The sequence below is a fragment of the Microcaecilia unicolor genome, chromosome 6 (genome assembly GCF_901765095.1).
Source record: "Microcaecilia unicolor chromosome 6, aMicUni1.1, whole genome shotgun sequence".
Classification (NCBI taxonomy): domain Eukaryota; kingdom Metazoa; phylum Chordata; class Amphibia; order Gymnophiona; family Siphonopidae; genus Microcaecilia; species Microcaecilia unicolor.
In genome coordinates this window covers 60,749,442-60,774,672 of record NC_044036.1, presented here as the reverse complement: position 1 = coordinate 60,774,672, position 25,231 = coordinate 60,749,442, and the positions used below count along the sequence as shown (strand labels likewise).

General features: G+C 46.8%; 1 protein-coding gene across 4 annotated transcripts in view; it reads left to right on the top strand.

Annotated features, from left to right (window-relative positions):
• Positions 1-25,231, top strand: part of TTLL7 (tubulin tyrosine ligase like 7) — a 324,337-nt gene that overhangs the window by 59,094 nt on the left and 240,012 nt on the right. For all 4 annotated transcript variants that reach the window (XM_030206297.1, XM_030206296.1, XM_030206298.1 and 1 more), the window contains 2 exons: positions 3,276-3,434; positions 11,576-11,792. In XM_030206297.1, coding sequence (XP_030062157.1) covers positions 3,276-3,434; positions 11,576-11,792 — 376 coding nt within the window. The remainder of the gene's footprint in view (positions 1-3,275; positions 3,435-11,575; positions 11,793-25,231) is intronic.

Sequence of the window (25,231 nt, the reverse complement as noted above, 5' to 3'; positions counted from 1 at the left end):
TCCAGAATTAATCAAGTGGCTCACAGGAATAAATCCTCAACTTACCATGCAGCCCTCTTTCCTTTACCAAACTCCCTTCAGAAGTTGCTGCCCTACTTAGTTCTACTCTCTGGTCCAGGCCAGGTTTTACTTCTTGTGAGGGAGTCTATAGGGCGGTGATGGCGAACCTATGGCACGCGTGCCAGAGAGGGCACGCAGAGCCCTCTCCCTTGGCACGCGCGCCAGTCGCTGGTCCGCTCTGCCCACTCTCCCTCCCTCCCTTCGACCGAGTACCAGGCCGGCCTCCCTCCCTCCCACTAAGCACCACACCGCTTGCCCTCGCTCCCTCCCTCTTCCAAACAAGCATCAGCCCGCCCGTCCTCTCTCCCACCCAACACCACCCCCTCCTCCTCCTCCTCTGCAATTGAAAAAACGTACTTTTAAGGCAGCATCGGCAGCGGCAATGAAAAGCGTAGTCTTGACTCTGCGCGCTTCCCTTCTGTCTCATGGGCAGGACCAGAGCTTGAGAGTGAGACAGAAGGGAAGCGCGCCGAGTGAAGACTAGGCTTTTCATTGCCACTGCCGACGCTGCCTTAACCTGGTACGTTTTTTCAATTGCAGAGGAGGAGGAGGAGGGGGGGCCGTGGTACTGGGAGGGAGGGAGGAAGGACGGGCGGGCTGATGCTTGTTTGGAAGAGGGAGGGAGCGAGGGCAAGCGGCATGGTGCTTGGTGGGAGGGAGGGAGGTCAGCCTGGTGCTGGGTGGGAGGGAGGTAGGCCTGACGCTGGGTGCTGCTGCGTGGTGGGAGGGAGGGAGGCCTGATGCTGGGTGGGAGGGAGGCCTGACGCTGGGTGCTGCTGCGTGGTAGGAGGGAGGGAGGGAGGCCTGATGCTGGGTGCTGCTGGGTGGGTGGGAGGCCTAATGCTTAGTGCTGGGAGGGAGGCCTGGTGTTGGGTGCCGCTGGGTGCTGGGTGGGTGGTTGGGAGAGAGGCCTGATGCTGGGTGGGTGGGTGGTTGGGAGGGAGGGAGGGAGGGAGGCCTGATGCTGGGTGCTGCTGAGTGGGTGGGAGGGAGGGAGGCTGGGTGGGAGGGCTGGCGGCCTGATGCTGGGTGCTGGGTGGGAGGGAGGGCGGGCGGGCAGGGGGGAGAGGAGGGTGGCTGGACATGGGTGGCTGGAGAGGAGAGGAGGGTGGCTGGAGGGGAGAGGAGGGTGGCTGGAGGGGAGAGGAGGGTGGCTGGACATTTGTGGCTGGAGGGGAGAGGAGGGTTGCTGGACATGGATGGAGGGCAAGAAATGAAAAAAGGAGGAAAGTAAAGAAATAAATGGAGGCAAGAAATGAAGAAGAAAGGAGGAAAGTAAGGAAATAAATGGAAAGGAAGCCCTGGAAACGGAGTTAAGAGAACAGATAGAGAGCAGCAGAATCAATGACTAGGACCAATATGGATAGAAAAACAAAATCACCAGACAACAAAGGTAGAAAAAATCATTTTATTTTCATTTTAGTGTTTGGAATATGTCCAATTTGAGAATTTACATCTGCTGTCTTATTTTGCACTGGGTATATTGGAGCTGTAACAACTTACAGAAATGATTTATAATGAAAGAAAATCATGTTATTTTTTTCTCCTATACTAGTATAATATTTTCAATGATGTCTGTTTATATGCGCCATGGCTGGTGTAAGGGGGTGTGGCTATCATAGGGGTGGAGTCATATGTGGTGACCCCGCCCATAATGAGTACCGGCACTTTGCAATAAATAATTAGATTTTGGGTTGCTGTTTGGGCACTCGGTCTCTGAAAGGTTCGCCATCACTGCTATAGGGCAATGCCCCTGTAAGCCTTCCCTTACCCCAGGCAGCTTGTTCTTGCATTGGTTGTTGCGTTCCATGTAGGCAGATGGGGCTTGTGTCATCGCGTGCAGTGTTCCGTTGCTGCCAGATGTCATCTGCTTCATTCCCTGCAAGCAGGTTGCTATGGCCACCTCAGGTTGCTGTCGCCATTCCGTTGCTGCCTTCAGATTTGTTTGTGAAATCCTGATGTCAGCCAGCCTCCGGCGTTCCGCCCTCTTACATCATTACATTTTGACGCGATGGCGTGGCAGAGAGAGTGAATGGAACGCTGGAGGCAGGCTGACGTCAGGATGTTACGAACCCAGCCAGCCAGCCAGCCATGGAACGTGGAGGTACAAAATTATTACATAGGATAAGGTAAAACATGAAAGCAAAGTAAGTAAAGGAATCAGAAGAATATAGAACAGAAAGAAGAGGGACTTATTCAGAAGCATTTTATCATCAGTTTATTTACCTGAATACATTACTGTTGAAGTTATTAAATATATTGTATGTACACTTTTTGTGTTTGTTTATTTTTTTAATTATATGTGTAATGAACAAATGACATTGCTCTCATTAGCTGGATCTTCCACACTTAGGAGGCCGTTTACTAAAGCTTAGCACTTGCTAATGGAATTAGCCTGTGCTAAATGTTAAGAAACCTGTTTTATGTATATATATATATATATATACACACACACATATGCTTTTTAGCATTTAGTGTGTGCTAATTCCACTATCATGTGATATGTGATAAGCTTTAGTATACCTCTAATAGTAAAAATCAAACCATCTGTTCCACTTCTTCACACAAACAGATTCACTTGTCTTGAATGCTGCCCCTCTCAGTTTTTTTACCCCTGACACAGCCTGAGGGTGAAACGTGGCCACGTCGGGTAACTGTTTAATAAACCACTTCTTTTTATTTACTTGTTTTGGTATTTTGTATGTGATCTGCTTTTTGTTCATTATTATGTTTTATTCACTTTGTTTGTTTGTAATCCACATTGAACTTGAGTCTATTTTGGACTAATGTGGGGTATAAATGTTATGAATGAATGAATAAATAAATACATAAATATAATGAAGGAAGTTGGGTGGGAATGGGGAAGATTGAGATAGGCGGAAAGAGAGAAGGAGGTAGGCAGGATGGGAAAGTGAAAGATATAATGGTGGGAGCAGCATGTGAGATAGAGATTAAGGAAATGAGAAGGGTAAGAGAGAAATAAGAATGGTGAATGAGACAGGGAAGAGACAGAAGATAAACTTACAATGCTTTTTGTTCAGTGGTGACTCAGCACCTTCTGACCTTATGAGGCATATTTTCAAAGCACTTTGGGAGGCTAAGTTCCATAGGTTTCTATGGAACTTTGGGAGGCTAAGTGCTTTGAAAATGAGCCTCTATGTGTTTCATTGTTGAAGTTAAAAATCTTTTTTTTAAATAAAGTATCCTCTTTGCAGAATGATCAGGTCCCAACCTCAGGAATACAGTTTTATACCTCGAACTTGGATCTTTCCTGCAGAATACACCCAATTTCAGAACTACACAAAGGAACTGAAAAAGAAGAGAAGACAAAAAACCTTTATAATTAAACCAGCTAATGGTGCAATGGGTCATGGGTAAGTTCAACTGTAAATCATATAAGTCTTAAATAATAATTTAGAAAAATAATTATTGAACTTTTCAAAATCTTTTCTCCTCCCCAGACTGCCCACACCCCACCATATCCCCTCAACATTCTTCCAGTATCCTGACTCCCTCCACTGTATTTTGAGGGAGAGGGCAATAGGACTTGAGCAATTCCCACTCATTCTTGGTGCCACTGACCTCTACCATTTTGAAGGAGGCAACCTTTGGAGCAGGGGTGAGTGGGGATTGCCTCTTCCCTTTTCACTTTCCAGACCCTTTGGGGGGTCCCAGTCCTATGGGGTTGTTGGGGGGATAAGAAGGAGCAGGTTGGACCTTTACTTTTGGAAGGGGCAGGGAGACTTGTGAAAGAAAACAAGCCCACAAAACCATTTTTGTGCACTTCTTTTAGTCTTTTACGACCAAACTCTATAAATAGCGATGAAAAAGCAGTGCAAAAAACACCCGCATTAAGCACTATTCTGTAAATGGTACTGAAAGTTAGGCGCCGTATATAGAATACGCTTAACACCGAGATCGGCGCCTAAGTATAGATACGAGGATTTACATCAACTAAACCCTGGTGTAAATCCATATGTCTAAATTAGATGCAGATCCCCCTTGTTCTATAATAGCATACATAAATTGTAAGAACGACCCTGATCCTCTCATGACCCTCCCATGGTTGCGCCCCCTTTTTGGAGCTGCATGTAAAATTTATGCGTGGATCCCGGTGACTAATAATGTGTGCGTAAATTATAATTCTCTGAGGACAAGCAGGCTGCTTATTCTCACACGTGGGTTGACATCCGCGTCGGCCTGGAACCGGTATTTTGCCATAGCAAAGACAAAACACTTTGCTAGAGTCTTCTGGCGCGCTTGCACGTACTGACTTCCCACTCACTGTATGAGCGCGTACCTCAGTTACTTTTTTACCGCGACAAGGTGTAGCAGGTTCCTCCTGTGTTCCTCGTTTTGGCTCGGGAAAGATTTTTCTGAAGAGCGATTTTTTTTCGCGAGCTTTTTCTTCATTTTCTTTACTTTCTCAAAACAAAAAAAAGTAGGCTTAGGAGCCCTTTTATTAATTCTTAGGCTTTTTTTGTCCAATTTTAAAGTTTACTTTCTTTTTTCAATGTGGCTGGTTTTAGGCTGCGCAGTAGGGCTTTTCTCCTTATTTTTGTGCCCCTTTTTATTGGCACAATCGAGTCTTGATTTTGCCGGAGCTGTTTTTTCCTTCCATGTCATCGAGCACACCCAGCAGCTTCAAACGTTGTACTCGGTGCAACCTGATTATCTCAGGTACCGATCGGTACCGAGGTTGGCAACGTTGACATCGAGGGAAGCAGAGGTAATGGCTGCTGAGAGGCCAAGACACATTGGGAGCAGTGAGGCATCGAGTGGGTCTCCACCTATTTCGAGGCCTCCCACTGTGCAGGCCCCCTTGGACAGACCATTGTCGGACCCAACCCCGAGGAGACGTGAGGATTCCACGTTGTCTTCGTTGGCACCGAGCAAAGGCGAAGAAGCACCGTCACTGATCTCCTTTGACACACGGTACTGGGAGCTCCGGGGCATCGAAGGATTGGGCACCCGAGAAACTTTGGCGCTGAGAGGATCGCTCCCCCTCCATACAGGAGGTGCCGATGCGTTGGCCTCTTAGCAGCCCGGTACCTGCACCTGAGCCTCAGCAGATTCTGCCACCTGCTGCTCTACCGACCCCACAGCCTTCTCCGATGGCGGCTCTTGACGAGCGCGTCTGGGCCCTGCTTCTAGAACTTAAGGAAGGACTGCTGCGCCAGTCTGCTTCAGTGTCAGGGGTGCTTGCACCTTCCGTGCTGTCTGCTGCAGCGGCGTCTGGCCCTTCATCTGCGGTGAGGTCCCTGTCCTCGGTGTTGGCTGCCACCCAGGTTGACTCCCCTTTTTGACGTCTGTGGAGGAAGCTTCACTGCAGTCCATGTGGGCGTCGGCCTCGACATCGCCATCGAGGACGTCGATCCTCTTCGTCGAGGCAGGCTCAGTCTCGGAGTTCTCTTAGGGCGGTACTTTCTGATACTGAAGAGGAGCGTCCGTGGGAGTCAGAGGGACAGCCCAGATACTTTTCTTCCGATGAGTCATATGGGACTGTCTCCTCCTGAGAGTCTTTCCTTCACATCTTTTGTCCGGGAAATGGCTACGGCTATTCCATTCTCTATGGAGGTGGAGGATGAGCCCAGGGCTGAGATGCTTGAGGTCCTGGATTATCCCTCTCCACCTAAGGAGGCTGTGATGGCTCTTTTGCATAAGATACTTAAGGAAGTCCTTATGCGAAACTGGTCGTTCCCTCTGTTTGGCCCCGTGATCCCGAAGAAGGTTGATTCCCAGTACCGGATCCATGGTGACCCTGGGTTGATGAGGTCTCAGTTATTCCACAGTTCCATGGTGGTGGACTCCGCCCTCAAGAGAGCCAAGAGTACTAGAGACTATGCCTTGGTGCCCCCAGGCAGAGAAGCTAGAACCTTGGATTCTTTTGGGAGGAAGATGTATCAGGCCGCTATGCTCGCTGCCTGTATTCAGTCCTACCAGCTCTTCATGAGCGTACACTTGCAGAACTCGGTAAGGCAGCTGTCTAGTTTGGTCGATGCCCTCCCTCCTGGAGCAGGCCGAGCCTTTTGCCAGGTGGTCAGGCAGCAGAAGGTGTGTCGTAAATTCCTGGCCAGGGGCGCTTACGACTCTTGATGTGGCATCCAGAATTGCTGCTCAGGGTATAGTGATGCGCATACTCTCATGGCTCTGTGTCTCTGACTTGGATCATTCGGTTCAGCAGCGGATGGCGAATGTACCTTGCCAGGGGGATAATCTTTTTGGAGAAAAAGTAGAGGATCTTGTTGACCAGATCAAGAAGCACAATGATGCTATGGATTCTCTCTCCTGCTAGGCGCCTTCTGCCACAACCTCCTCAACTAGGAGGTATTTTGGTGGGAAGTGGAGTGCTCCCTATTTCTATGTTAGGCGTAGGTACACTCCGGCGTCTCGGCAGCCTGTACAGGCTTAGCCGCAGCACGCTCGTTCTCGTCAACAGCATGCGCCGAAGGCCCCTGCTGCTCCCCAGCAAAAGCAAGGGATGAGCTTTTGACTGGCTCCAGTTAAGCATAGCCTCAGTAAAAGTGTCTGTGCTGGACGGCTTGCTGATTGGAGGGAGGTTAATGTTTTTTCACCAAAGGTGGCCTCTCGTAACCTCCGACTGGTGGGTTCTTCAAATAGTCCGGTTAGGATACACCCTCAATCTGGAATCCAAACCTCCAAATTGCCCATCAGGAGCTCATTCTTACAGCTCCCAGCATAGGCAGGCACTTGCAGAGGAACTCTCCGCCCTTCTAAAGACCCATGCGGTCGAACACGTTCCACCGGGGGAAGAAGGGCTGGGATTCTATTCCAGGTACTTCCTTGTGCAAAAGAAAACGGAGGGGATGTATCCCATCCTAGACCTAAGGGCCCTGAACAAATTCCTAGTCCGAGAAAATTTCAGGATGGTCTCCATGGGCACCCTTCTTTCCATGATTCAGGAGAACGACTGGTTATGCTCTCTGGAAAAAGGATGCTTACACACACATCTCGATACTCCCAGCTCACAGGAAGTATCTTTGATTTCAGCTGGGAACACAGCATTTTCAGTATCGTGTACTGACCTTTGGCCTGGTGTCTGTGCCCAGAGTGTTTACAAAGTATCTAGCGGTAGTTGCAGTGTCGCTGCGCAGACTGGGAGTGCATGTGTTTCCTTATCTCGACGATTGGTTGGTGAAGAGCACCTTGGAGGATGGTGCTCTGGAGTCCATGCGAATGACTATTCAGGTGCTAGAGCTACTGGGGTGCGTAATAAATTACTCCAAGTCCCATCTCATTCCTGTTCAAAAATTGGAGTTCATTGGAGCATTGCTGCACACGAAGACAGCTCGAGCTTATCTCCCCGAGACAAGGGCAGACAACCTCCTGTCTCTGGTGTCCACAGTTCGAGTGTCTCAGCAGGTCACAGCTCGGCAGATGTTGAGACTTTTGGGGCCGCAAAAATAAGAGGGGTTCACAATATCCACAAAAGTTTAACAGCACAAAAGAAGGTGGAAAAGACTTTTGGGGCTCCACAGTTCATGTAACACCCATGGCACGTCTGCGTATGAGATCAGCTCAATGGACCCTAGCTTCCTAGTGGTGTCGAGCTACAGGGAATCTGGAGGATGTGATCCAACTGTCCACCGATTTTCGAAATTCTCTTCAGTGGTGGACAATCCGGTCCAGTTTGATCAACCAAATCATTTTGATTCAAACAGACAATCAGGTTGCAATGTACTACACCAACAAGAAGGGGTGCACCGGATCTCGCCCTCTGTGTCAGGAAGCTGTCCAGATGTGGCTTTGGGTACGCCGTCAAGGCATGTATCTCCAAGCCACTTATCTGGCGGGTGTAAACAGCAGTCTGTCCGACAGACTGAGCAGGGTAATGCAACCTCACGAGTGTTCAGTGAATATGGGCATAGCCCGTAAGATCATCTGAACATGGGGCACTCCCTCGGTGGATCTTTTTGCCACTCAAATCAATCACAAGGTCCCTCAGTTCTGTTCCAGGCTTCAGACCCACGACAGACTAGCGTCAGATGCCTTTCTCCTTCATTGGGGAACAGGCCTTCTGTATGCATATCCTGCTATACCTTTAGTAGGGAAGACTTTTTACTGAAACTCAAGCAAGACCATGGAACCATGATCTTGATTGCACTCTGCTGGCCTCGTCAGATTTGGTTCTCTCTTCTTCTGCAGTTTTCCTTCGAGGAACCGTGGAGATTGGAGTTTTTTCCAACCGTCATCACTCAGAACGAGGGGTCGCTTCTACATACTCACCTTCAATCTCCAGCTCTCATGGCCTGGATGTTGAGACCTTAGAATTCGCCTCCTTGGGTCTTTCAGAAGTTGTCTCCCGAGTCTTACTTGCTTCCAGGAAAGATTTCACGAACAGGTATTACTCTTTGAAATGGAGGAGGTTTGCCATCTGGTGTGACAGCAAGGCCCTAGATCCTCTCTCTTGTCCTACACAGACCCTGCTTGAATACCTTCTACACTTGTCAGAGTCTGGTCTCATGACCAACTCCGTAAGGGTGTGTAGAGGGTAAGCCTATCTCTGGACAGCCTTTAGTTGTTCGCTTCATGAGAGGTTTGCTTTTGTCAAAGCCCCCAGTCAAACTTCCACTAGTGTCATGGGATCTCAACATCATTCCCACCCAGCTGATGAAAGCTCCTTTTGAGCTACTGAATTCCTGCCATCTGAAGTACTTGACCTGGAAGGTCATTTTCTTGGTGACTGTTACTTCAGCTTGTGGGGTCAGTGAGCTTCAGTCCTTAGTAGTGGATGCACCATATACTAAGTTTCATCACAACAGAGTAGTCCTCCGCACGCACCCTAAGTTCCTACCAAAGGTGGTTTTGGAGTTCCATCTGAACCAGTCAATTGTCTTGCCAACTTTTTTTGCCCAACCTCATGCCCACCCTGGCGAAAGCATCTTGCACACCTTGGACTGCAAGAGAACATTGGCCTTTTACATGGAGCGGACGAAACCCTACAGACAGTCCGTCCAGTTGTTTGTTTCTTTCGATCCCAACAGAAGGGGAGTCGCCATCAGAAAACGCACAATCTCCAATTGGCTAGCAGATTGCATTTCCTTCACTTATGCCTAAACTGGGCTAACTCTGGAGGGTCATGTCATGGCTCATAATGTTAGAGCCATGGCTGCGTCGGTGGCTCACTTAAAGTCAGCCTCCATTGAAGAGATTTGCAAGGCTGCAACGTGGTCTTCAGTCCACACATTCACATCTCACTACTACCTTCAGCAGGATACCCAATGCGACAGTCGGTTTGGGCAGTCAGTGCTGCAGAATCTGTTTGGGGTTTAGAATCCAGCTCCACCCCCCTAGACCCGTTATATTCTGTTCCAGGCTGCACTCTCAGCTAGCTGTATAGTTTCAGGTTAACCTATGTTAAGTCCTCACCGTTGTGAGGCCCAATTGACCATTGTTTATTGTTTTGAGTGAGCCTGGATGCTAGGGATACCCCAAGTGTGAGAATAAGCAGCCTGCTTGTCCTCGGAGAAAATGATGATACTTACCTGTAGCAGGTATTCTCCGAGGACAGCAGGCTGATTATTCTCACAATCCCTCCCACCTCTCCTTTGGAGTTGTTATTGTTATTTGTTATGCTTTTTGATTTAACTGAGGTATGCGCTCACGTGGCGGGCGGGAAGTTAGTCCACACATGAGTGGCGCGCCAGAAGACTCTAGCAAGGTTTATTGTCTTTGCTATAGCAAAATGCCTGTTCCCAGGCCAAAGTGGACCCACGTGTGAGAATAATCAGCCTGCTGTCCTAGGAGAATACCTGCTACAGGTAAGTATCTTCGCCAGTGGCGTAGCAAGGGGGGGCGGTCCACCCCGGGTGTCAGCTCAAGGGGGGTGCTCCCTGCCAGCTCCCCCCCCCCCGGGTGCAGCACGATGACACCCCCCCCCTCGGCGCATCAACACCCCCAGACACAGTGCCTACCCTCAGCTCCGTCCAACCAGCTCCTGCACCCTACCTTTAAAGAAATCTCGGAAGCTGTGGCGAGGCGCAGTGCCTCGCACCTCATGTAAAAGAAGTGTGGATCGTCTCATCAGGCCTTCCCTCACTCTGTCTGTCCCACCCTCCGCTGATGCAACTTCCTATTTCCGCAAGGGCGGGACAGACAGAGTGAAGGAAGGCCTGATGAGACGGTCCACACTTCTTTTACATGCAGGCATGAGGCGTTGCGCCTCGCCTCGCCTTGCCACGGCTTCTGAGATTTCTTTAAAGGTAGGGTGCGGGAGCTGGTTGGACGGAGTTGAGGAGGGTAGGCACTGGGTCGGGGGGGTGTTGATGTGCCGAGGGGGGGATGTCATCGTGCTGCACCCGGGAGGGGGGGTGCAACGGCGAACCACCCCGGGTGGCAGCCCCCCTTGCTACGCCACTGATCATTGCTGTAATGCCAATTAACACCCATTTTTGATTATTAGCTCCCAATTTTTGGCATTAATTGGCTTGTTATTGAATTAAATTGCACGTCCAAATTTGAGCGTGCAATTCTGAGCACCATATATAGAATTTCAGGATTTTTGTATTAATAAGCTGCTTTGCACGGTTTTGATTCACAGCAGCTCATTAATGCAATATTTATGTAAATATTTTTGCAAAGTGTGCTTTGTTTGAAAGTTTACTACTGTGAAGTGTACTTTTGCAAAGTGAATGCAGAAAAATGCACATTACACAAAACAATTATACAAGGCACCTTAAGTTGGGCATTTCTGCTCATTTCCAGGTATTTTACACCATTTTTCACATGAAGTGCAAGTTAGTTTGAACTTTAGTATATAGGATCCTTAGATTGTAAAACCTCCAGGGATAGGGTAATACTTACTGTTCTTGGATGTAACTCGCTCAGTGGCGTAGCCAGAAGACAATTTTTGGGTGGGCCAGCGGGTTGGATGGGTGGGCACTACAACCCCCCGCCCCACACACACACGCACGCGCGCATCTGTCCAGCACATTTAAAGTTATCGGCGCTGCCTCCACTCACCTTCTCCCACCGTGGCGCTGCCTCCTCTCCTGCACTTCATGGTCTCCGTCTCCCACCCCCGCGGCAACACTCTATCGGCGCTGCCTGCCTGACAGCTGACAGACGCGGCGCGATGACGTCCTGCTCCGGGACCTTCCCTCTGCCATGTGCAATCCGCCCTGTGTAAACAGGAAGTTGAATCAACGCGGCAGAGGGAAGGCCCCGGAGCAGGAGGACGTCACGCCGCGTCTGTCAGCTGTCAGGCAGGCAGCGCTGATAGCAAATTGAAAGCGCTGCCGCGAGAGTGGGAGACAGAGACCGTGAAGTGCAGGAGAGGAGGCAGCGCTACGGTGGGGTGGGAGAAGGTGAGGATGGGCCTGAGACAAAAGTGGGTGGGCCTGGGCCCATCCAGGCCCACCCGTAGCTATGCCCCTGAACTCGCTTTGAACTACTGAGAAAGGCATGAGCTAAATCCAGATCCAAAGCAGATTAATGAATGGTTTATACCAGAATTTAGTATTTAACATTCTCACATACTTATGGTTATTGACAGGATCTCTTTGACAAGAAATGGAGACAAGGTGCCCACTCAAGATCATTTGATTGTGCAAGAATACCTTGATAAACCTTTTCTTATGGAAGGCTATAAGTTTGACTTGCGCATTTATACTCTGGTAACCTCATGTGATCCATTACGAATATTTTTGTACCGTGATGGACTTGTGAGAATGGGAACAGAGAAGTATCATCCACCCAATGAATCAAATTTGGTAAGTGGATTATAATCCTAATTTTTTTATTTTACAGTTTCCAGTATCGGCACTTTACTAGAATGCAGTTCCTTCCTAGGGAGAATGGAACTTGCAGAAATCTGCAATGTCTCACAGTGAAGGTGAATTAACTACTTTAGTTTTAAGATGATGATTTTATGTTTAGCTTGTCTGGACCTATGTGCTGTTTTATCTCTTTAGGCTAAATTTAAGGGTCAGGGTAAAAATTGTGTTGAAAAGTGTGAAAGTCAACTTGCTCATACGGTTTGCCATTTACACAAGGATTTAATTTCCTGTAGTTTCTATGGGGAGAAAATGTGCTGTTACTGGAAGACCTATTTTGAGTCAAGAGTCTTCAAACTGTAGTGGTCAGGCTAAATGAGCATGAAAGGAACTTTTACATGTAGTTGTATATAGTGGAATTATGGAATTTAGATGTCTCTTTTGTGTACTACCAGCATTTTGTTTTGTTACTGTGTTACTGGGGATGTAGAGAGCAACATTTTCAAAAGCTTAGTTGGATGCTTGTGAAAAGGAGTTGTGCATGTGAATATACAACAGAACACCAACATTTAGCTACCACATTACTATGGCTAGTGAGCCTATTCTATAAGAACACGTGCATGTGTGTTTTTATAGAATGCTAGTGTAAATCTGCATCAATATGCCAAAATGTAAGCTACAACTTTTACAACAGGTCTGTGGCTCATGTTAGCTCCTAATTATGTGATATGTATGCGCGTAACTTATACAGTACTGTGTCTCAGCCATGCCTCTCCCTTTTGAATGCCCCTCTAAGAATTATTCGTAATGACAGTTTAGTACATAATTATAGAATAGCACTTAGGTGCACTACTGCTATTTATGAATATAAGTATTACCATACTGGGACAGACCAAAGGTCCAACAAGCCCAGTATCCTGTTTCCAACAGTGGCCAATCCAGGTTACAAGTACCTGGCAAGATCTCAAAACAGTACAATCTATTTAATGCTGCTTATCCTAGAACTAAGCAGTGGATTTTCCTCATCCATTTTAATAATGGCTTACTTTTCTTTTAGGAAGCTATCCAAACCTTTTTTAAACTCTGCAAAGCTAACTGCTTTTACTATATTCTCTGGCAACGAATTCCAGAGTTTAATTACATGTTGAGTGAAGAAATATTTTCTCTGATTTGTTTTAAATTCACTACTTTGTAGCTTCATTGTGTGCATAGGCGCCGACTCTGTGGGTGCTCGAGCACCCCCAATATTTCACCCACCGGAAGTTCGTTCCCTCCCTCCCTCCTCCCTTCGAGTTCCAGGCCTCCTCCCTCCGAATTTTAAAAGTCATCTATTTTATCTCATCGGGGTTAGGGCAGCAGCAGCAGCGGTAAAAAGCATGCAGGCTCGGCGCTTAGTTCCGTTTTCCCTTCTCTCTCTCTCAGCTCGTTCCACCCTTGTGGAAACAGGAAATGAGGGCGGGAACAGAACTGAGAGAGAGAGAAGGAAAACGGAACTAAGTGCCGAGCCTGCATGCTTTTTACCACTGCTGCCACCCTAACCCCGACAAGGTAAGATAGATGACTTTTAAAATTTGGAGGGATGGGGCCTGGAACTCGAAGGGAGGGAGGGAGGAAGGGGGGGACGACGACCCTGGAACTGGGTGGTTGGGAGGCAGGGACCCTGGAACTCGAAGGGAGGGGGGAGGGAAAGGAGAGAGAGAGGGGAGGGAAGGGGTCTGGAACTGGAAGGGAGGTGGAGGGGGGATGGGGGAGAGGGAGGGGGATGAGGTGGAGGGGGAGGGAGGGGGACAGGGGGGAGGGAGAGGGGAATGCACCACCTGTAAAAAAAAAAATTTGGCACCCCCAATCATTTTGAAAAGTTGGCTCCTATGATTGTGTGCCCTCTAGTTCTAGCATTTTTGGAAAGAGTAAACAAGCGATTCATGTCTATCTGTTCCACTCCACTCGTTATTTTATAGACCTCTATCATATCTCCCCTCAGCTGTCTTTTCTCCAAGATGAAGAGCCCAAGTTGCTTTAGCCTTTCCTCATATGGGAGTCATTACCCTCCCCTTTATCATTTTTGTCACCCTTCTCTGTACCTTTTTCTAATTCCACTATAACTTTTCTGAGATGTGGTGACCAGAATTGCACACAATATTCGAGGTGCAGTTGCACCATGGAGCAATATAAAGGCGTTATAACATCCTCATTTTTGTTTTCCTTTCCTAATACCTAATATTCTATTTGCTTTCTTATCCGCCACTTCACGTTGAGCAAAGGGTTTCAATGTATCATCAATGATAACATGTAGATCACATAGCTATAGTTCGGGCTCCTCTTTCCCACATTCGTTACTTCGCACTTGCTCACATTAAATGTCATTTGCCATTTGGATGTCCAGTCTCCCAGTCTTGTAAGGTCCTTTTGTAATTTTTCACAATCCTCTTGTGATTTAGCAACTTTGAATAGCTTTGTTTCTTTCAATAGATCTGTGCAAGATGCACTATAGATAATATGCAAGCCTGAATATGCAAGCATAAAACATCATTTTGCATTGATCTGATATGAAAGTACAGTTCAAAAGCTGCTTCACTTTACCACATGTGTCGCATAGTTTATGGAATTCTTTCCAACCCTCCGCATATGTGTGTGTATATTTTTGTAGTCTCTGGCCTAATGGGAGCTTTTACAAAGAGAGGTTCTCATTCAAAGAATAAAATAAAACTGTGTATTAATATATTTAACCATTTGATATGAATAATAAAATGAAACACATGTTGAAAACTCGATTAATAGAACATAAACATGGGATTAATGCTGAAAAACTGTATATGCCTTTAGTGAAACATTTTGTAACTGTACACCATACTTTTGAACAGTTGTGCTGCATGGCATTAGAACGATCAAGGGATAATGGGCGCAGAGGTGATATCTCACATTCAGGCTCATTTTCGAAAGAGAAGGACGCCCATCTTTCGTCATAAATCGGAAGATGAGTGTCCTTCTCACAGGGTCGCCCAAATCGGTATAATCGAAAGCCGATTTTGGGCATCCCCAACTGCTTTCTGTCGCAGGGATGACCAAAGTTCACGGGGATGTGTCGGAGGCGTAGCGAAGGCGGGACTTGGGCATGCCTAAAACATGGACGTCCTCGACCCGTAATGGAAAAAAAACAGGGCGTCCCTGATGAGCACTTGGACGACTTTACCTGGTCCTGTTTTTCTTACGACCAAGGCACAAAAAGGTGCCCGAACTGACCAGATGACCACCGGAGAGAATCGGGGATGATCTCTCCTTACTCCCCCAGTGGTCACTAACCCCCTTCCACCCTCAAAAAGTATCTTTAAAAATCTCTATGCCAGCCTCAAATGTCATACTCAGGTCCATCACAGCAATATGCAGGTCCCTGGAGCAGTTTTAGTGGGTGCAGTGCACTTCAGACAGGTGGACCCAGGCCCATCCCCCCGAACTGTTACACTTGTGATGGTAAATGTGAGCCCTCCAAAACCCACCAGAAACCCACTGTATCCACATGTAAGTGCCCCCCCTTCACCCGTAAGGGCTATGGTAGTGGTATACAATGGTGGGTAGTGGGTTTTGGGGGGCTCAGCACACAAGGTAAGGGAGCTATGTACCTGGGAGCAATTTCTGAAGTCCACTGCAGCGCCTCCTAGGGTGCCCGGTTGCTGTCCTGGCATGTGAGGGGGACCAGTGCACTACAAATGCTGGCTCCTCCCACAACCAAAGGGCTTGCATTTGGTCGTTTCTGAGATAGGTGTCCTTGGTTTCCATTATCACCAAAAATCAGAAACGACCAAGTCTAGGGGCGACCATCTCTAAGGGTGACCTAAATTTCAGGATTTGGGTGTCCCCGACCGTATTATCGAAATGAAAGATGGATATCCATCTTGCTTCGATAATATGGGTTTCCCCGCCCCTTCGCTGGGACGTTTTGTGAGGACATCCTCAGCAAAATTTGGGTGTCCCTTTCGATTATGCCCCTCATTGTCTTCATCAGAAAGAACAGACGTGGATCTATAGACTTCAGACTATGTTTCCTAAAGGACTAAATGGACAACTTGAAATGAGATCAGGCAGGAAGATTAAATTTTGATTGGTTCTTGGAGGAAGTGACATCAGAAGAATGGGGAGTTCCTTTTGAAAGCGTTTATTTAATCGGGTAGCCATTTATTGTCAGCTGAAAAAATATAACTGACTAGGTTTGAATTCATGCCCCTCCACTGAGATCCTTTTCACCACTGTATCTTGTCAGTTCTTTATAGCTAATGGTTCAGGGGTGAGAATAAATCAGATGGAGTACTAGGGGAAGCCCTCCCTATGTCCCTGTCTCAGAGAGAGTGCCTCTGTGACTATGCCATTAATCAAACACTTAGATTTGAATACAACATACCTATCCAGCATAACATTTCCATCCCCACTCCCCCCACCACCATACCATATCTTATATAATAATTCTCACCTCCAGCGTTCTATGGTCTTGCTGCCTGTGTCTTTGTTTTTTCCTGAGTTGATCTGCTAGGCTTTGTAGATCCACCTGGTGGTCTCCATTGTAGTACTGTGTCACTTATATCAGTGCTTAGCTAAAACCCCTCCCCCCATCAGAAATCTACAACAGTAGGTCCAGAACTCAACACACAGAACTAGATTTAGAACTACCAGCAGTTTCAGGTCTGTTCCACTATACGCAGACTCTGTCTGGGGGGAGAGCCTTTTAGCATCAGATACTAGAATAGTTGAAGTAAAGTTCAACAGTCAAACAATTGAATGCGCCATATGCAGAAAAAGCAATAAACAGTACGATTTTCATTAAAACAAGTCTTGCATCCCAGACTTCTAAGCAGGCTAGAAATCAGGTTCACTGCTCAAGGTGTAGTCATGCTGAAATTTCTGTTCTGCCCTTCTGCTCTGGAACTGGGCCATTGAGTCTCACCACATACTGTCTTGCCTCCACCACAGTGTTCAGAAAGATCACTCTTCCATTGTGGTGCATGCGGTACTTGGCTGGGTATAGTAGGGCGAACATCATTTTCTGATTGTGAACAGAGGGGTGCCATTTATTTCTGCCTCAACAATACCTGCACCAAGTAATCATTGAAGATCATTGTATATTTTCACCTTCATACTCTACAGAGCCCTGGTGTTGAAAAGCTCTCGTAACTGTTTTCTTCGTAGCTCAATTCAAAGCTCTGGCGATAACCGAGCGCAGGCGTAATGCTTGCCTCTTTAATGTCCCCACTTGATATACTCTCTTGCATGTGACTGAGGCCTGTACTAGGCCAAGTTGTTCTGGGCGCCATCGTTGAACAACATGGAACAGTTCACTATCTTTCACCATTTCTGGAGGACCAATAAGTCTGTTATTCCTCCAGTTCGTATTTTCTTGACCCACTAGCCTCTCCACCATTTGGGTATGGGCCATGTGAAGTTGCATTTCAAGTTGGCCTATCAAGTTCTTAAAAAAAAAGGTTTGGACACGTTCCTGGAGGAAAATTCCATAGTCTGCTATTGAGACAGACATGGGGAAGCAACTGCTTGCCCTGGGATTGGTAGCATGGAGTGTTGCCACGATTTGGGTTTCTGCCAGGTACTTGTGACCTGACTTAGCAACTGTTGGAAACCAGATACTGACCAAGTATAGCTACTCATGTTCTCCTATGCAGCAATGCAAACCTCATCCTCATTCAATCTATTGGTATATGTGTCAGATTTCTCTCAGATTTTCTTTGCCACATGCAATTTATTCAGTTTGTCTTCCAGTGCAGCTGAGACAGTTTTAGAGATCTTTTGTGTGAAAGCACCAGTAAGAATCTCTAAGGCTTCATCTTACTCACCTAGCATCTTTACCTCCGACTTTTAGTTCGGTTGTGCAGCACTTTTAGGGTTTTGTTCCGCTTTCCTCACATAGCTTCTGCAGAGGCCAACCATTTGTGCCCCCCTGATCACAGATGCATCCCAAATCAGTGACTGCAGGAAGAGATCGGGATGCAGCCAAATCATGTAAAAAGAGAGAGTTTAATGGGAGCTCTCCCACCCCCATATGCTCAGCTCCTCAGCATACTGGAAGTCCATTGACTGTACTTATTATATAGAATACTAGTAAAAAAGACCCGTTTCTGTCAGAAATGAAACGGGCGTTAGCAAGGTTTTCCTCGGCGTGTATGTTTGAGAATGTGTGTGAGAGATGGAGTGTGTGTCAGAGAGAGAATGAGAGAGAGAGACAGAGTGTGTGTGTGTTTGTGTGTGAGAGAGACACAGTGTCTGTGTGTGTGAGACACTGTGTGTGTGAGAGAGAGAGACAGAGATAGAGACTGTGTGTGTGTGAGACAGAGATAGAGTGTGTCAGAGAGAGTGTATGTGAGAGACAGAGAGTGAGTGAGTGACTGGTCTCAGGACCCCCCTCTCCCCCTCCCTCTCCCCTGCCCCCCTGCAGCCACCCATGTGCAGCGACCCTCCTCACCCCCGGCCCCCCCTGCAGCCACCCATGTCCAGCGACCCTCCTCTCCCCCTGCCCCCCCCTGTAGTCACCCATGTCCTGCGACCCTCCTCTCCCCCTGCCCCTCCTGCAACCACTCATGTCCAGCGACCCTCCTCTCCTCCAGCCACGCATGTACAGCGTCCCTCCTGTCTCCCCTGCCCCCCTGCAGCCACCCATCTGGTCTTAGGACCCCCTCCCCACCTCCCTCTCCCCTGCCCCCCCTCCAGCCATCCATGTCCAGTGACCCTCCTCTCTCCCTTCTTCCCCTGCAGCCACCCATGTCCAGCGGCCCTCCCCTCCCCCTGCCCCCCCCTCCAGCCACCCATGTCCAGTGACCCTCCCCTCGGCGCATCACCAAAGCCCCTCCCCCCCGAATTTTTTTTCTTTTTGTAGCGGCCACTACTGCTCAACAGGAGAAGCAGCAGCGGCCGGACAGCGTTACCATTGGCAGCTGCGGGTGGCGAGGGGGTTGATGTTGGCGGGGGTGGGGGTGTTGATGTGCTTGGGGGGGTGGTTGATGTGCTTGGGGGGGGGGAGGGGCTTGCGTGATGCGCCGGGGGGGGGGATTGATGCAACAAGGGGGTGGTTTGTCTGCGGTGGGGGTGGGGGTTTTTGTAGCGGCCGCTGCTGCTCAGCAGGAGAAGCAGCAGAGGCCGGACAGTGTTACCATTTGCAGCTGCGGGTGGCGAGGGGGTTGATGTGCCCGGGGGGGGGGGGGTGTTGATGTGCTTGGGGGGGAAGGGCTTGGGTAATGTGCTGAGGGGGAAGGGCTTGGGTAATGCGCTGAGGGGGGGCACTGACAGCTGATTCCTAGGCAGGGAGAGGAATGTTTCCCTACTCCTCCCCCTGCCTGGGAATCTGCTGTGAGTGACGTCAGCCTGGCTACAGAGCCTAGCTCAGCAACTGCAGGAGCCACGGACACAGGCAGCTACTTTAGAACGTTGGTGGTGAGAATTATTATATAGGATGTGCATAGTTTAGATTGGTGATCCAGAGTATTGTGACACCGTTCTTTGATTATTTCAAAGGGCTGTTAGTTGGTTCTACCAAAAATTTAGTGAAGGTTTTGTAGGTGGCTCAAAATGCCTCAGTGAGATGTTGTAGGATGTTCGTGATATGAACACATTTCACCAGTATTGAAACAGCTGCGCTGGTTGTTTATTGCACAAAGGAACAAGTTTAACATTTGGTATTTAAAGTTTTGAACGGTTGTGTATCAGTTATTATTGTGTCAAGTTTGAAAATTTATCATCCACCTAGAACTTTAAGATCTGCAAATATGGCATTGTTGGATGTCCCTTCTTTCCATGTTGTTAGACTGGAGGAGTACTGAGCATCTATTTTCTCTGTCATTGGTCCAAAGCTATGGAATGCTCTACCATATCAACTTAGAATAGTGCAGAATATAGAAGTGTTTAAAAAGAGATGAAAAACTCTGTTATTTCAGCAAGTGTATGGAGAGACTTGAGATTAGATTATTTTTTTTTGTGTGCTTTTTGGAAGGGTCCAGAGAGAAAAGCCAGCTTCAAAGGCATTGATTGCGAGGTGGATTAACCCATTAGTGCCCAACATTCCCATATAGGAGCTTATTTTGGGAACATTGGACACTAATGGGTTAAGGAAGCAATAGCCTCAGCGTATATTCTTCAAGGTCACCCAGTTCCTCTGGTCTATAAGGCTTACTCCAACAGGGTGCAAACTACTTTGTGGGCAGAGAATCATTTGATCCCTCTGCTGGAGATTTGTTGGCTGGCTACTTGGTCTTCATTGCCTTCATTTATGCATCATCATTACCTAGAAGTTCAAGCTAGTCAGGAGGCAGCTTTTGGAAGAAGCACACTCTCTGCAGGTTTGGCTGGATCCTGCCCTTGTTGGGTACTGATTTTAGTATGTCCCACTCATCTGGACTGGTCTGGAGGGAGGATAAGGAAGGTGACATTAGATATCACCTGCTAATTTTCATTCCTTGAGTCTCTCCAGACCTGTACAGAACCTGCCCAAGATAGTTGGATAGGGTTGCAGACCATTGTGTTGATTATGTTAAAAATTATTTGATATACTAGTGATTGTACACCACATAGAAGGTGGTATAGCAAATAATAAATAAATTTAAAACTTGAAAGAGAAGACAGATACGGTGTAAATAGTTTCATGTGTTGTTTTACTCAGGTGCATCTGGGTTTTTCATTTTATTTTCCTGCTGCATTGATGTTAGGTTGTTCTTTCAAATTCTTGTTCAAACTGATGCCTGTTTATCTGGGACTCATGGTGCCTTACAGTTAGTGAGAACTTCCTTCTTACTGTCTGGTACAAGGTTGCACAGGATACTCATGTGATGATATCACAGCTCATTAGTTCTCAGTCTCCACCTGCTGATAGATGTGCACATACCCATTTGTCTGGACTGGTCTGGAGCAGGGATTCTCAACCCAGTCCTTAGGACACACCTAACTAGTCAGGCTTCAAAATACCAACAATGAATATGCATGAGATAGATTTGCATGCCCTACCTTCATTGTATGCAAATCTATCTCATGCATAGTCATTATGTGTGTCTAGGTCACAAGTACTGGGTTGTGAACCCTGGTCTGGGGAGACTCAAAAAAAGAAAATTAGCAGGTAATATCTAATTCCATGGTGTGCTGCAACATGGTACGGAATTGTCCTTTCAAAATGCTTGTCTTCTCTTCTCTACTCTTTCTAATCACAGGTACGCTTAGAGTCCTCATAAAAACATAAACAAAACAGACACACAGATACATCCAGTTATAAACAGTATACAAATATATATGTACACAAACACACACACCCATCCACCAAATCAGATGCACACAAACGCACACAGATTCAGAGGGACTGGAGTTAATTCCACGAGGCATGCTCTGTATGCTGTCCCAATCAGGCACATCCCTATGTTGACATATTCCTGTCTGCCAAGTTGGTTGTTGGTGATTTAGATGTGTATTTAATTTATTTCTTGTAAATTCAACTGTGAAATTTAGTGACTGAAATATGTAGCCTTCTTAACGGTTGCTATGGTCAAGCTGTGGCCCATCCCATTCTACTGCCTATGGATCGCTTGTGTCGATCGTCTAAAAAATTGACCTCTTAGTATACAGACATCCCTTTTTAAAAAAAATAGGGACTCTATTCAGTATAACTTATCTGAGTAGTAGAGACTCCAGCCTGGATGAGTCCTGCTGATTAGACCATACCTAAATTTTCAGTGGTGCTTGCTGTATCGGACCTTAAAATATCCAGGCAGACCTCTGTGGCACTATCCAGTTAGTTTCCTTCAATTCAAACCTGTAATATACCAAATTTAACCAATTTATTGTTTAGACACTGAATTTTAAATCAGACAAGTAGCAAGGAACATCAGTGCTAAACACCCCAACACAGAACACTAGTTCCTACCTAAGGGCTATAGGTGGAGAAAACAAAGCACTTGGAGACACAAAAAAAACCCTCCACATTTTGAATATCGTGTCACCAATCATAGTCCAGTTAGTGCCAGAGCAGTCCGGGGACAAAGTTGAGGCAGACCCTGAAGTTATGCCGGCATCACTGATTTTCAGTGCCAGTGCTTGGATAATTAAACAGTCAAAGAAGACCACACATAATGCTGTCCTAACTATGCCCAGTTAATTATCCAGGTATGGCAGTGAATATAGCCATACTTGGATAACTTCCAGGAGCTGCCAAAGACTCGGATATCTAATTCCAGTGTTCTGATAGGGACTGACTGGCACTGAATATCTGAGTCTAATTCAGCTAATGGCAGTCATCATTAAAAAAAGAACGCAGACTGCTACAGGCTGAATATTTAGTGGAATGAGAATAAAATGTACACATTACCAGTTTATAATAGCATTATAAGCAAATGTCATCTTGTGCTGAATAATTAGAGTTGCAGATGGGGCAGGGTGAGGGGTGGAAGGTCCCTATCATCTGTGGGGGTAAGCTGAGTCTTTTAAAAATAACATTTTTATTATGTTTCTGTATTTTTAATATGTGTTTTATGTGAATCACACTGGGCAATTCTTCTGTACTGTTGGGGTGGTGTACAAGAAATGAATGAAATGAAGTGAAATTTCTGCTAGTAGATAGTTTGAACATCCTATATAATAAAAAGCACCTCCAACGTTCTGTGGCAGTGAAAGTTTGAAGGGTTTGTGCTGCCTCTAACGCTGTATCTGTCTCCTGAATTGACGTCACGCACTTCCGGGTTCGTCACAAACAGAACTGACCAGCCACAGGATAGCAGCACGAGGCATAACCTCAACTTCTATAGCCTTCCCTTCGAGTTCTTTCCCTCAGAGTCCTGCCCTCGTAGAAAGAGGAAATGACGTCAGCAGGCGGGACTCAGAGGGAACGAAGTCAAAGGTTAGGCTACAGACGGGCAGGGCTTTCAAAGACATGGCTGCTTCGACGGAGGTAAACAGGGGAACGAGGAGAACCGCTGGGTGGCTGGAGGGGGGGCAGGGGAGAGAGGAGAATCGCTGGGTGGCTGGGGGGGGGCAGGGGAAAGAAGAGAATCGCTGGGAGGCTGGAGGGGGGCAGGGGAGAGAGGAGAATCGCTGGGTGGCTGGAGGGGGAGCAGAGGACAGAGGAGACTCACTGGGTGGCTGGAAGGGGGGGCAGGGGAGAGAGGAGACTCGCTGGGTGGCTACAGGGGGGGCAGGGGACAGAGGAGAATTGCTGAGTGGCTGGAGGGGGAGCAGGGGAGAGAGGAGAATCGCTGGGTGGCTGGAGGGGGGGGGGGGGGGCAGGGGACAGAGGAGACACACTCGCACCCAGCAGTCTCACTCTCTCTCTGTCACATACACACACTCGCACATTCACTCTCTCTCACACAGTCACTCTCACACACACACACTCTCAAACATACACACTCCGAGAAAAACCTTGCTAGCGCCCGTTTCATTTGTGTCAGAAACGGGCCTGTTTTACTAGTTTATTAATATTTTGGAAAATTCAATTGAAAAAGTGGTTTCAAGAACTACTCTTTTGGTGACATTTGTATTTTTACAGGATGAAGAGTCTTTTGGATCTCCCCCCTCCCCCCTCCCCCCCCCCGAATCTCTGATACCACTTTTTTTTGGATGACAAGATTTCTGTTTTTTTCTAAATGGACACAAACAAGACGTTTCTAGCATATAAACAGTTTTTTGGGGGGCAGGGTTTCAGTTAAAATCTCCTTGTAAATGTTTAGTTTATTTATTTGTTGCATTTGTATCCCACATTTTCCCACCTTTTTGCAGGCTCAATGTGGCTTACATATTATCGTTAACGACGTTAGCCGATTCCGGTCTGAACAAATACATGGTATGAATGAATACAAGGTGATATTGTAGTAGATAAGGTACATGTATGGTAGGTACGATTGGGGGGAACTTAGAGAGGGAGGAGGGGAGGAAGAGTCAGGTAATGTCCTTTACGTTCTTTGGTTGCATTGTGTCGCAGGTGTCCATGTATTTTTATGTTGGGTCGGTGGGGTATGCTCTTTTGAATAGGTCTGTTTTTAGTGCTTTCCGGAAATTAAGGTGGTCTGGCATAGTTTTTACTATTTTTGGCAGTGCGTTTCATAGTTGTGCGCTTAAGTAGGAAAAGCTGGATGCATTTTTAGCATTCTTATGTATTCTATGAACCCTCCCAGTTACTATTTTTCCTGGAAGGGAGAGAGGTTTCTTGGTCTGTACCTTATGTTGCTTAGAATAGTTTCTCTATTTTGAAACGTCCCATTAGATCCATGAGGATAATTTTCACTGCTTTTTTGTAGAATGCTTTTTTTCTTTTTTTTTCATCCAACTTTCTTTGGTGTTTCTGAAATGATTTCCCTTTATTGTAGTCTAATATGAAGAAAAAATATATTTTTTTCCTTTATAAGATTTATTTCCTGAATTAGGGAACCCTTTACTAAGGTACACTAACAGATTTAGCACGTGCTAACAATTAGCACACCCTAAATAATAAGATACCCATAGGAATATATTGGGTGTCTTGTCATTTAGCGCATGGTAATCATTAGTGCACGCTAAATCCATTAAGACTCCTCAGTGTGAATCTTGGGCTTTTGATGTGTTTCATATTTTGTTTGATGTAGTATTTTCAAAACTAATTAAAAAAAAATAAATTTTTTGCTAGTGTGGTTGATTGGTGTTAGCTCTTGTTTTCATAAATTCTACTACCTCTGCACTAGAAGATGTGGTTTTAGGAGTTGTAATGCAGAACTGGAAAATCTCAAGAAACTGGACTCTGCATGCAGTTCATCACTGGCGAAACAGAAACAGATATAGTAACATAGTAACATAGTAACATAGTAGATGACGGCAGAAAAAGACCTGCACGGTCCATCTAGTCTGCCCACGATAAACTCATATGTGTATACCTTACCCTGATTTGTACCTGTCTTTTCCAGGGCACAGCCGTATAAATCTGTGCAGCAGTATTTCCCATCTCCCAACCACCAGTCCCTCCTCCCATCACCGGCTCTGGCACAGACCCCGTATAAAAAGTCTGCCCTCCCCCATCCTAGCCTCTCAACCACCAACCCCTCTTCCCCCTGCCTCCCAATTTCAGTTAAGCTTCTGTGGATCCATTCCTTCTGCACAGGATTCCTTTATGCCTGTCCCACGCATGCTTGAATTCCGTTACCGTTTTCATCTCCACCACCTCCCGCGGGAGGGCATTCCAAGCGTTCACCACCCTCTCCGTGAAGAAATACTTCTGAGCTGTACAAAGATATCATAGATTCACATTTCCTGAAACTAGCAGAAAAAAATATCAGACTCCCACAAAAAAACGGGCAGGAAAAAAACTTTGTTTAATCCTGAGTGAAATAGAAGAAACAGCAGATGTAGCAGCAAAATATGTAGTGTTCTGATAGCAGGTCAGCAACAGTTTCTGACCAAAGACAATATGGGCCAGCACAAAAACCAGAAAAGTGTCTCGGTTA